The 12,181-nt window shown below is 51.9% G+C and overlaps 1 protein-coding gene across 1 annotated transcript in view; it reads left to right on the top strand.

Moving 5' to 3' along the window:
* MYO1F (myosin IF) overlaps positions 1 to 12,181 on the top strand; it is a 59,213-nt gene that overhangs the window by 13,945 nt on the left and 33,087 nt on the right. Inside the window, 5 exon segments of the mRNA XM_055236889.2 lie at positions 9,129 to 9,266; positions 10,177 to 10,266; positions 10,349 to 10,443; positions 11,494 to 11,581; positions 11,703 to 11,792. Of these exon segments, the coding sequence (XP_055092864.1) occupies positions 9,129 to 9,266; positions 10,177 to 10,266; positions 10,349 to 10,443; positions 11,494 to 11,581; positions 11,703 to 11,792 (501 nt within the window).

Below are 12,181 nucleotides of genomic sequence, written 5' to 3'. Positions count from 1 at the left end.
AACCTCAGACAATGGACACACTCGACTCCCATAGTTTCAAAAAGAATCAATGTGATTGCCTGTAATGAACACCTTAGTCCAAATATGAGAGTGCTAGGGTCAGGCCAAAGCTAATCTCAGCACTTTGAGAAGCCAAGGCAGGTGGATCACCTGAGGCCAGGAGTTTGAGATCAGCCTGGCCAACATAGAAAAACCCTGTCTCAAGCCAGGCGCGGTGGCTCACGCCTGTAATCCCAGCACTTTGGGAGGCTGAGGTAGGTGGATCGCCTGAGGTCAGGAGTTCCAGACCAGCCTGACCAACATAGTGAAACCCTAACTCTACTAAAAATACAAAAAAATTAGCTGGGCCTGTTGGCGGGCTCCTGTAATCCCAGCTACTAGGGATGCTGAGGGAGGAAAATCACTTGAACCCGGGAGGCGAAGGTTGCAGTGAGCTGAGATCACATCATTCTCCAGCCTGGGCAACAAGAGAGGAACTCCGTCTCAAAAAAAAAAAAAAAGAAAGAAAAAAGAAAGAAAGGAAGGAAGGAAGGAAGGAAGGAAGGAAGGAAGGAAGGAAGGAAGGAAGGAAAGAAAGAAAAAGAAAGAGAGAGAGAGAGAGAAAGAAAGAAAGAAAGAAAGAAAGAAAGAAAGAAAGAAAGAAAGAAAGAAAAGAAAAATCCTGTCTCTACTAAAATTACAAAACATTAGCTGGGCGTGGTGGTGCATGCCTGTAATCCCAGGTACTCAGGAGGCTGAGGCACGAGAATCGCTTGAATCCGGGAAGCAGAGGTTGCAGTGAGCTGAGATCTCACCACTGCACTCCAGCCTGGGCGATACAGCAAGACTGTGTCTCAAAAAAAAAAAAAAAAAAAAAAAAAAAGCCTGTAATCCCAGAACTTTGGGAGGCCAAGGCGGGTGGATCACCTGAGGTCAGGAGTTCGAGACCAGCCTGACCAACATGGTGAAACCCCATCCCTACTAAAAATACCAAAAATTAGCCGGGCATGCTGGCAGGTGCCTGTAGTCCCAGCTACTCGGGAGGCTGAGACGAGAATCACTTGAAACCGGGAGGCAGAGGTTGCAGTGAGCTGTGATCGCACCACTGCTCTCCAGCCTGGGCGACAGAGTGAGACTCGGTATCAAAACAAAAAAAGGAAAGAAGGAAAGAAGGTGCTAAGGTCAGCAGTCCAAGAAGGCCCAGGAGAGCCACCAGGTGCTCCCACCTGTACACAAGTAGGAAAGTCCCACCTACAGGTCATTTTTTTTTTTTTTTTTTTTTTTTTGTGAGACGGAGTCTTGCTCTGTCGCCCAGGCTGGAGTGCAGTGGCGCGATCTCGGCTCACTGCAAGCTCCGCCTCCCGGGTTCACGCCATTCTCCTGCCTCAGCCTCTCCGAGTAGCTGGGACTACAGGCGCCCGCCACCACGCCCGGCTAATTTTTTTTTGTATTTTTAGTAGAGACGGGGTTTCACCGTGGTCTCGATCTCCTGACCTCGTGATCCGCCCGCCTCAGCCTCCCAAAGTGCTGGGATTACAAGCGTGAGCCACCGCGCCCGGCATCATTTTTTTTTTTTTTTGAGACGGAGTCTCGCTCTGTCGCCCAGGCTGGAGTGCGGTGGCGCGATCTCGGCTCACTGCAAGCTCCACCTCCCAGGTTCACGCCATTCTCCTGCCTCAGCCTCTCTGACTAGCTGGGACTACAGGCGCCCGCCACCACGCCCAGCTAATTTTTTTTGTATTTTTAGTAGAGACGGGGTTTCACCGTGGTCTCGATCTCCTGACCTCGTGATCTGCCCGCCTCGGCCTCCCAAAGTGCTGGGATTACAAGCATGAGCCACCGCGCCCGGCCACCTACAGATCATTTTTAACGCCACCACCGGCATGACTTTCAATGAAGTGAGCTTCCAAAATGTTTAACTTGGCCAGGCACCATGGCTCATGCCTGTAATCCCAGCAGTCTAGGAGACTGAGGCAGGAGGATTGCTTGAGCCCAGGAGTTAGAGACCAGCCTGGGCAACACAGGGAGATCCCATCTGTAAAAAAAAAAAAAAAAAAAAAAAAATTTAAGTAGCTGGGCACAGTGGTACTTGCCTGTGGTCCCAGCTAGTCAGGAGGCTGGGGTGGGAGGATCACTTGAGCCCAGATGTCAAAGCTATAGTTAGCTATGATTGCACCACTGCACTCCAGCCTGGGCAACAGAGCAAGACCCTGTCTCAAAAAAATAAATAAGTAAATAAATGTTTAAAATAAACAAAGTGTTGAGCTCTTAGCACACTGAACAAAACTAAAATCTCCCAGCCGGGCCCAGTGGCTTCCACCCATAGGCCCAGCTACTCAGGAGGTCAAGGCAGGAGGATTGCTTGGGCCCAGGAGTTCGAGGCTGCAATGAGGTATGATCGCACCAGTGCACTCCATTCTTGGTGACAGAGTGAGACCTTGTCTCAAAAAAGACAAGAAAAAGAAAGGAAGGGCCGGTGCAGTGGCTCATGCCTATAATCCCAGTGCTTTGTGAGGCCGAGGTGGGCAGATAACGAGGTCAGGAGATCGAGACCATCCTGGCTAACATGGTGAAACCTCGTCTCCACTAAAAATACAAAAAAAAAAAAAAAAAATTAGCTGGGCAGGAGAATGGCATGAACTCTGGAGGCAGGGCTTGCAGTGAGCCGAGATTGCATCACTGCCCTCCAGCCTGGGCAACAGAGTGAGACTCCATCTCAAAAAAAAAAAGAACAAAAAGAAAGAAAAAAAAGAAAAAGGAAGGAAGGGCCGGGTGCAGTGGCTCATGCCTGTAATCCCAGCACTTTGGGAGGCCGACATGGGTGGATCACGAGGTCAGGAGTTCAAGACCAGCCTGGCCAATACGGTGAAACCTCGTCTCTACTAAAAATACAAAAATTAGCCGGGTGTGGTGGTGCGCGCCAATAGTCCTAGCTGCTCAGGAGGCTGAGGCAGAAGAATCGTTTGAACCCGGGAGGTAGATTTTGCAGTGAGCCAAGATCACGCCACTACACTCCAGCCTGGCCAACAGAGCAAGACTCCATCTCAAACAAACAAACAAAAAAAGATAGAAAAAAAAGAGGAAGGAAGGAAGGAAGGAAAGAAGGAAGGAAGGAAGGAAGGAAGGAAGGAAGGAAGGAAGGAAGGAAGGAAGGGAAGGGAGGGAGGGAGGGAGGGAGGGAGGGAAAGGAAGGGAAGAAAGGAAAGAAAGGAAAGAAGGAAAGAAAAAATGGAAGGAAAGAAAGAAGAAGAAAGAAAAAAGAAAGAAAGAAAGAAAGAAAGAGAAGGGAGGGAGGGAAGGAAGGAGGGAGGGAGGGGAGGGGAGGGAGGGAAAGAAAGAGGAAGAAAGAAAGAGAGAAAGAGAGAAGAAAGAAAGAGAGAGAAAATAAAAAGAAAAAAGGAGAGTGAGAGAGGGAGAGAGGGAGGAAGGAAGGGAGGGAGAGAAAGAGAAAGGAAGGGAGGGAGGAAGAAGGAAGGAAGGAAAGAAGAGAGGAAGGAAGGAAGGAAGGAAGGAAGGAAGGAAGGAAGGGAGGGAGGGAGGGAGGGAGGGAGGGAGGGAGGGAGGGAGGGAGGGAATTCATGCTGACTACTCAGGCCAGGAGCAGTGTGAGGGGTTGAAGCCCTGACTACCCCAGCATTCCATTCTCTGTCCCTGCTGCCACCACACCTCCACACCTTTCCCCAGTTAACCCTGGCTGGTGCACCCTTTCTCCCAGCTGTTATCAAAACCCTTCTCAGGCCAGGCACAGTGGCTCACACCTGTAATCCCAGCATTTTGGAAGGCCAAGGTGGGAGGATCACTTGAGCCCAAGAGTTATAGACATCAGCCTGAGCAACAAAGCAAGACCATATCTTTATGAAATATTTAAAAATTAGCCAGGCGTGGCCAGGCGCGGTGGCTCACACCTATAATCCCAGCACTTTGGGAGGCTGAGGTGGGCAGATCACAAGGTCAGGAGATTGAGACCATCCTGGCTAATACAGTGAAACCCTGTCTCTACTAAAAATACAAAAAATTAGCCGCCATAGTGGCGGGCACCTGTAGTCCCACCTACTCGGGAGGCTGAGGCAGGAGAATGGCATGAACCCGGGAGGCGGAGCTTGCAGTGAGCTGAGATCGTGCCACTGCGCTCCAGCCTGGGCGACAGAGCAAGACTCTGTCTCAAAAAAAAAAAAAAAAAAAATTAGCCAGGCGTGGTGGCATGTGCTTGTAGTCTCAGCTACACAGGAGGCTGAGACAGGAGGATCACTTGAGCCCAGGAGGTCAAGGCTGCAGTGAGCCATGACCTTGCCACTGCACTCCAGCCTGGAAGACAGAGTGAGACCCTGTCTCAAAAACCATACCAAAACAAAACAAAAAAATACTTCTCAGCACCAGCCCGGCCTCCTGTGCGTGTAGATAGAGGCAAGAACCTGTTCTTTTTTTTTCTTCTTTTTTTGAGACCAAGTCTACCCCTGTTTGCCCAGGCTGGAGTGCAGTGGTGCAATCTCGGCTCACTGCAACCTCTGCCTCCCAGGATCAAGCGAGTCTCCTGCCTCAGCCTCCTGAGTAGCTGGGATTACAGGCGTGCACCACCACACCCGGCTACTTTTTTGTATTTTTAGTAGAGACGGGTTTCATTATGTTTGCCAGGCTGGCCTCGAACTCCTGACCTCAGGTGATCCACCCGCCTCAGCCTCCCAAAGTGCTGAGATTACAGGCATGAGCCACCGCGCCCAGCCAAGAACCTGTTATTTGCTGTTGAATAGACCCAGGTTCAAATCCCACACCCTTGGAAACAATACCTGTATCTTTAGTCCAGTGTCCTTAAGGAAGCTGCTATACTTCTCCAGCTTCCGCTTCCCTTCGAGCCTACCCCACACTGAGATGGTGTGATGATGGCTGGCAGTATCAATGATCTACATCCCCCAAAGCAGGCACAGCACAGGTGCTCGGTGAGTGTTAATTCTTTCTTTTTTTTTTTTTTTTAAGATGGAGTTTCACTCTTGTTGCCCAGGCTGGAGTGCAATGGCACCATCTGGGCTCACCGCAACCTCCACCTCCCAGGTTCTAGTGATTCTCCTGCCTCAGTCTCCCGAGTAGCTGGGACTACAGGAGCCTGCCACCACGCCCAGCTAATTTTTGTATTTTTAGTAGAGATGGGGTTTCACCATGTTGGTCAGACTGGTCTCAAACTCCCGACCTTAGATGATCCACCCGCCTCGGCCTCCCAAAGCGCTGGGATTGCAGGTGTGAGCCACCACGCCTGGCCGTGTTAATTCTTTCAAATGCCCCTCAGCCTGGCTCTATCCTCATGACCACTCAGGCTTGGGGAGGGGCACCAGCCTCCCATCCCACCTTGTTCCCCCAGAGTAGTTCATCCTCTCATCAACCCTGGGAAGTGGAGCTGCCATTCCCTTTTTATAGATGAGACAATGGAGACGCACAGCAGCATCTGTTCGCCCAGTCAGGATCAGAACCCAGATCTAACCCCATGCCAAAGGCTGGGCTTATTTAATACCCATGGGCATCCCTCAACAACCTCTAGCTGTCAGCATGTCCAGAATCTGATCATGCACCTCCACCCCCCCCCAACCCCACTCAAGAACATTCCGTGGCTCCCCAGTACCCCCAGGAGAGACTGGCTCCACTTCTGCCTTACAGTTGCCCATGTGGACACTTCTGCTTGTGCCCTGCCTGTATCCCTGGAATCCACTGGCAAACACAGTCCACTTTAAAGACTTCAATCCCGGGCTGGGAGCGGTGGCTCATGCCTGTAATCCCAGCAGTTTGGAAGGTCGAGGCAGGAAGGTCGCTTGAACTCAGGAATTCAAGACCAGCTTGAACAACATGGTGAAATCTCATCTCTACCAAAAATACACAAAATTAGCAGGGCTTAGGTGTGTGCCTGTAGTCCCAGCTACTCAGGAGGCTGCGGTGGGAGGCTCACTTGAGCCCCTCAGGCAGAGGTAGCAGTGAGGCATGGTCTCACCACTGCACTCCATCTAGCCTGGGCAACGCAGTGAGACCCCATCTCAAAAAAAACAAAAATACTTCAATTCCCAGCTTTGTTTGCTCTGGTGGTTTTTGCTCTGAATCTGGGTTTCTTTCTTTACCTTTGTGCCCTGTTATTTGACAGAGAAAAGACTCAGCCCCAATCTCTGTCTCCAGGAGCTCCTGGTCTGGGGATGGGGGGCTTCCAGGAGGAGAGACATCTTATCTGACCATGAGTTCACCAAATGGGGTAGCTCCAAATTGCCATCACTCCTATCTGTCAGACTACTCCTTTGCAGAGATGTATTGAATAGAGATAGAGTGAGCCTGAGAAAGGCAGGGTGTTTAAGGCACTAGATAAATTCAGTCGGGCTAAAAGGAGAGCAACCAGGGCAGGCTTCCTGGAAGAGAAGTTTTTTGGAGAGCATGTGCCTCAGTCTCCTCCATGGGGCCTAAAGAAAACGTTGTCTGGGTCAGGCAAGGTGGCTCATGCCTGAAATTCCAGCACTTTGGGAGGGTGAGGTGGGAGGATCACTTGAGGCCAGAAGTTAAAGACCAGCCTCAGCAACATAGCAAGACCCCATCAATACAAAAAAATTTAAATATTAGCTGGGCATGGTGGCACACACCTGTGGCCCCAGCTATTCAGGAGGCAGAGCTGGGAGGATCTCTTGAGCCCAGAAGGTCAGGGCTACAGTGAGCTATGATCCTGCCACTGCACTCCAGCCTGGGTGACAGAACAAGACTCTGACTCAAAAGAAAAAGAAAAAGAAAAACTGAGAGAGGAAATGAAATGAAAAAAATGGCAACCTAGGAAGGTGCTGGCATTGCTGAGGGGCAAGGTGAAGGGACACAGAGGAGAAGGCCGCGGCAGGGGCAGCAGGGGCAGCAGGGAGGCAGGGCTGGGAGTAGAGGGTGGAACTGAGGAACAAAGTCATACACAGGCAGAGTGCAGAGGTCACAGCACATGGTGGCCTGGAGGAGCTCAAAGGGACCAGCTGGTATGTGTGACCACAAGAGAAGAGGAGAGGTGGGAGGGGAGAAGGAAGGAGGCCACCTGGCAGCAGTGGGTCAAATGCCACAGAGAAGTCAGGGACTGGCCTGGGCCTGGGGAGGGGACGGGGGATGTGAAAGGGAGAGGCTGGGAGGCTGGCAGGAAGTGGGAACCGGGATGCGCCCACTCCCCACCAAGCTGCCCGGTCTCCCTGCTCTGCTCCTGCAGCCTGCAGAGCCCCAAGCACCCTGTGCCCTGCCCGCCAAGCCTGGCATCCTTCATGGGAAGTGAGGGGCACTAAGTGGGGTGACGGATGGACAGAGAGACCAAAGGAGAGGGCTGAGGGGCTGGGCACAGTAGCTTACGCCTATAATCCCACCACTTTGGGGGACTGAGACAGATAATCCATTCAGCCCAGGAGTTCAAGACCAGCCGGGGCAACATAGCAAGACCCCATCTCTACGAAAAAATACACAAATTATCCAGGCATGGTGGCACACGTCTGTAGTCCCAGCTACCTGGGAGGCTGTGGTGTGGTGGAAGGATTGCTTGAGCCCAGGAGGTTGAGGCTGCATGGAGCTGTGATCACACCACTGCACTCCAGCCTAGGCGACAGAGTGAGACCCTGTCTCAAAACTTTTGTTGTTGTTTGTTTGGTTTTTTTGTTTTCGTTTGTTTTTGAGACAGAGTCATCCAGGATGGAGTGTAGTGGCAAAATATGAGCTCACTGCAACCTCTGCATCCTGGGCTCAAGTGATCCTCCCACCTCAGCTTCCAGAGTAGCTAGGACCACAGACACATGCCACCACTCTTATCTAATTTTTCTATTTTTTGTAGAGATGGGGGGGGTCTCACTATGTTGCCCAGGCTGGTCTTGAACTCCTGGCCTCAAGCAGTCCTCCCGCCTCGGCCTCCCAAAGTGTTGGGATTACAGGTGTGAGCCATTGCGTCTGGCCCCACTGATCTTTTACTGTCCTCATAGTTTTGCCTTTTCCAGAATATCCTATAGTTGGAATAAGACAGTATATAGCCTTTTCAGATTGCCTTCCCTTTTTTTTTTTTTTTTTTTTTGAGACAGAGTTTCGCTCTTGTTGCCCAGGCTGGAGTGCAATGGCACAATCTCGGCTCACCGCAACCTCCGTCTCCCGGGTTCAAGTGATTCTCCTGCCTCAGCCTCCCGAGTAGCTGGGATAACAGGCATGTGCCAGCACACCCAGCTAATTTTGTATTTTTAGTATAGACAGGGTTTCTCCATATTGATCAGGCTGGTCTCGAATCCCGACCTCAGGTGATCCACCCGCCTTGGCCTCCCAAAGTGTTGGGATTACAGGCGTGAGCCACCGCGCCTGGCCCCAGATGGGCTTCTTTCACTTAGTCATATGCCTTTAAGTTTCCTCCATGTCTTTTCATGGCTTGAGATCTCATTTCCTTTCTTTCTTTCTTTCTTTCTTTCTTTCTTTCTTTCTTTCTTTCTTTCTTTCTTTCTTTCCTTCTTTCTTTTTTATAGAGACGAGGCCTTGCTATGTTGCCCAGGCTGGTCTCGAACTCCTGGCCTCAAGCGTTCCTCCTGCCTCAACCTCCCAAAGTGCTGGGATTACGGGCATGAGCCACTACACCTGGCATAAAAAATTTTTTTAATTAAAAAAAAAAAAAAAAGTCGGGCGTGGTGGCTCACGCCTGTAATCCCAGCACTTTGGGAGCCTGAGGCGGGTGGGTCACTTGAAGTCAGGAGTTCCAGACCAGCCTGGCCAACATGGTGAAACTCCGTCTCTACCAAAAATATTAAAAATTAGCTGGTCGTGGTGGTGGGCACCTGTAATCCCAGCTACTCGGGAGGCTGAGGCAGGAGAATCACTTGAACCCGGGAGGTGGATGTTGCAGTGAGCTGAGATCGCGTCACTGCACTCCAGCCTGAGTGACAGAGTGAGACTCTGTCTTTAAATAAATAAATAAAAATTAAAAATAAAAAAAATAGAGGGCTGAGGGCTGGATCTGAGCACTGCAACTTCTGTCTGAGGCAGGGGGCCTGGCTTGGACCCTGCCAGCCTCTCCTGGAGTTGGGGAAGGAGGAATGGAGGTGGGGCAGGGGAGGTGGGACAGAACCCGGAAGCCGATGGTGTTGGTGAGCCAGGTGCCGCGTCCCCGTGCAAGGACTCACCCCGACCCCCTTCTCACCCCCCAGGGCAGCAAGGAGCGCTTCCACTGGCAGAGCCACAACGTGAAGCAGAGCGGCGTGGACGACATGGTGCTTCTTCCCCAGATCACCGAAGACGCCATCGCCGCCAACCTCCGGAAGCGCTTCATGGACGACTACATCTTCGTACCCTGGGCCAAGGCTAGGGGTGGGCAGGCAGGGAAGGAATGAATGGCTGGGCCATGGACGGAGAGGAGGGTGAAGGAGCAGAGGGAGGAATGGGCCGGGAGAGCACCAGGCGGTAAGACAGAGGACAGATGGAGTGACAGCAGGGCTCTGATTGGGGGCAGCTGTGGCTGCCACTGCTCCCTCTGTCCTGGGGAAGCTCAGCCCCAGCGTGTTCCATTTCCCCCATTCGGGATCCAACCCTGTTTGTTCTTTTTTTTTTTTTTTTTTTTTTTTTGAGATGGAGTCTTGCTCTGTCACCCAGGTTCCAGGCTGGAGTGCAGTGGCACGATCTCAGCTCACTGCAACCTCCACCTCCCGGATTCAAATGATTCTCCTGCCTCAGCCTCCCAAGCAGCTGGGATTATAGGCATGCGCCACCATGCCTGGCTAATTTTTTTGTTTTTGTTTTTTGTGTTTTGTCTTTTGTTTTTGAGACTGAGTGGCTCTTGTTGCCTAGGCTGGAGTGCAATGGCACGATAGCTCGCTGTAACCTCTGCCTCCCAGGTTCAAGCGATTCTCCTCCCTCAGCCTCCCAAATAGCCGGGATTACAGGCACACACCACCATGCCCGGGTAATTTTTTGTATTTTTAGTGGAGACAAGGTTTCACCAAGTTGGCCAGGCTGGTCTCAAACTCCTGACCTCAAGTGATCCGCCTGCCTCGGCCTTCCAAAGTGCTGGGCTTACAGGCATGAGCCACCACGCCTGGCCAGCCCTGTTTTTTCCAAGAGACTCGAGATGCATCCATTATCTCCATCTCTTCCATCTCCAAGCAATGGAGTTTTAGGAAGCCCTGGGTGGGGGCAGGATGAGGGGACACGGAGGACAAAACCTACCAGGACACCACACGACCCTTAACCATCCCTCAGACCTACATCGGCTCCGTGCTCATCTCCGTAAACCCCTTCAAGCAGATGCCCTACTTCACCGACCGTGAGATCGACCTCTATCAGGGCGCGGTGAGGCTGGGGCTGGGTGGGAGGCACAGCCCCAAGACCTCTGGCCCCCCGCCCCGGGCTGAGACCTGACCTCCCCCGCCAGGCCCAGTATGAGAATCCCCCGCACATCTACGCCCTCACGGACAACATGTACCGGAACATGCTTATCGACTGTGAGAACCAGTGTGTCATCATTAGGTATGGACAGAGTTGGGGGCCACAGACCCTGCTGACCAGGCCCCCGCTGAAACATCATCATCGCCCCCAGGGAGGTTTGCCTGAAACTCCCAATCTGAACAGAGCCCTGCTGTCCCTCTCTGCCCTCATTCTGTTTTATTTTCCTTGTCACCATCTGACTCACGATGTATTTTATCGATTCATTCTGCTATTGTCTGTCTGTCCCCTCTAAATGTCACCTCAGGCCAGGTGTAGTGGCTCATGCTTATAATCCCGGCACTTTGGGAGGCCAAGGCAAGAGGATCTCTTGAGGCTAGGAGTTCAAGACCAGCCTGGGCAACATGGCAACACCCTGTCTCTTTATAGATAATAATTAGCCAGGCACGGTGGTGCATGCCTATAGTCCCCAGCTACTCAAGAGGCTGAGGAGGGAGGATTGCTTGAGCCCAGGAGTTCCAGGCAGGAACAGGTGCTATGATCACACCACTGCACTCCAGCCTGGGCAACAGAGTGAGACCCCATCTCAGTCAATCAATCTATGCCAGCTCTATGAGAGCAGAGAGAAAGAGAGAGAGAGAGAGAGAGAGAGAGAGAGAGAGTGTGTGTGTGTGTGTGTGTGTGTGTGTGTGTGTGTGTGTGTGACAGAGTCTCAGTCTGTCACCCAGGCTGGAGTGCAGTGGCGCAACCTCAGCTCACTGTAACCTCTGCCTCCCAGGTTCAAGCAATTCTCCTGCCTCAGCCTCCTGAGTGGCTGGGATTACAGGCACCCACCACCATGTCCGGCTAATTTTTGTATTTTAGTAGAGACTCGTTTCACCATGTTGGCCAGGCAGGTCTCAAACTTTTGACCTCAAGTGATCCGCCCTCCTCAGCCTCCCAAAGTGCTGAGATTACAGGCGTGAGCCACCGCGCCCAGCTGAGAGCAGAGATTTTATCTGTCTTGTTCATTACGGTATCCCTAGTACCCGGAATACTGGCAGGCACACAGTAGGTGCTCAATGAATGAATGGTCAGGCACTAAAAAGGGCTCTTCCCCATCCACTGATCATTTATTCCTCCATTCATCCCCAGTGGAGAGAGTGGAGCTGGGAAGACAGTGGCAGCCAAATACATCATGGGCTACATCTCTAAGGTGTCTGGCGGAGGCGAGAAGGTCCAGGTGAGATGAGGAAAACAGAAGGATGAGCTAGGTCGCCCTCACCTGCATGGTAGTGCAGCCCCACCCATCTGCACTCCTGCCTCAGTCTGACTTCTTCCCACCCCACCTGCCTCTGCCCCAGCACGTCAAAGATATCATCCTGCAGTCCAACCCGCTGCTCGAGGCCTTCGGCAACGCCAAGACTGTGCGCAACAACAATTCCAGCCGCTTTGTGAGTCTCTGCAGCCCTGCTTGGAGCAGCTGCTCCCTCCATGCTGACCTTTCTACACACACACCCACACATACACACACTTGCATTGCCAAGACAAGAGCCCATTGGAAACCCAGCAGGAAATACCTACTCCTGAAGGCGAGACTCACTTCCTGCTCATGGTCCATTTCAAAAGAGAGTCCCCCATTGGCAGAACTGTGGAGGCCATGACACCCCTGTGTAACATTCTTAAATGCTCCCCCAGCTGCAGCCATGCTACATTGTTCCCATTCACATTTCAGGTCCAATTTATTCCCTCATTCATTCCTTCTTTCGACAATAGTTCTGGGACTCGTTCTTTGTGTGGGTGCTGCGCTGGGCCCAGTGGAAGTCAGGATAGGTAAACAGAT

Source organism: Symphalangus syndactylus, chromosome 13 (assembly GCF_028878055.3).
Source record: "Symphalangus syndactylus isolate Jambi chromosome 13, NHGRI_mSymSyn1-v2.1_pri, whole genome shotgun sequence".
Classification (NCBI taxonomy): domain Eukaryota; kingdom Metazoa; phylum Chordata; class Mammalia; order Primates; family Hylobatidae; genus Symphalangus; species Symphalangus syndactylus.
Note: the sequence above shows the minus strand (reverse complement) of the source record. Positions and strands in the feature narration are given on the sequence as shown.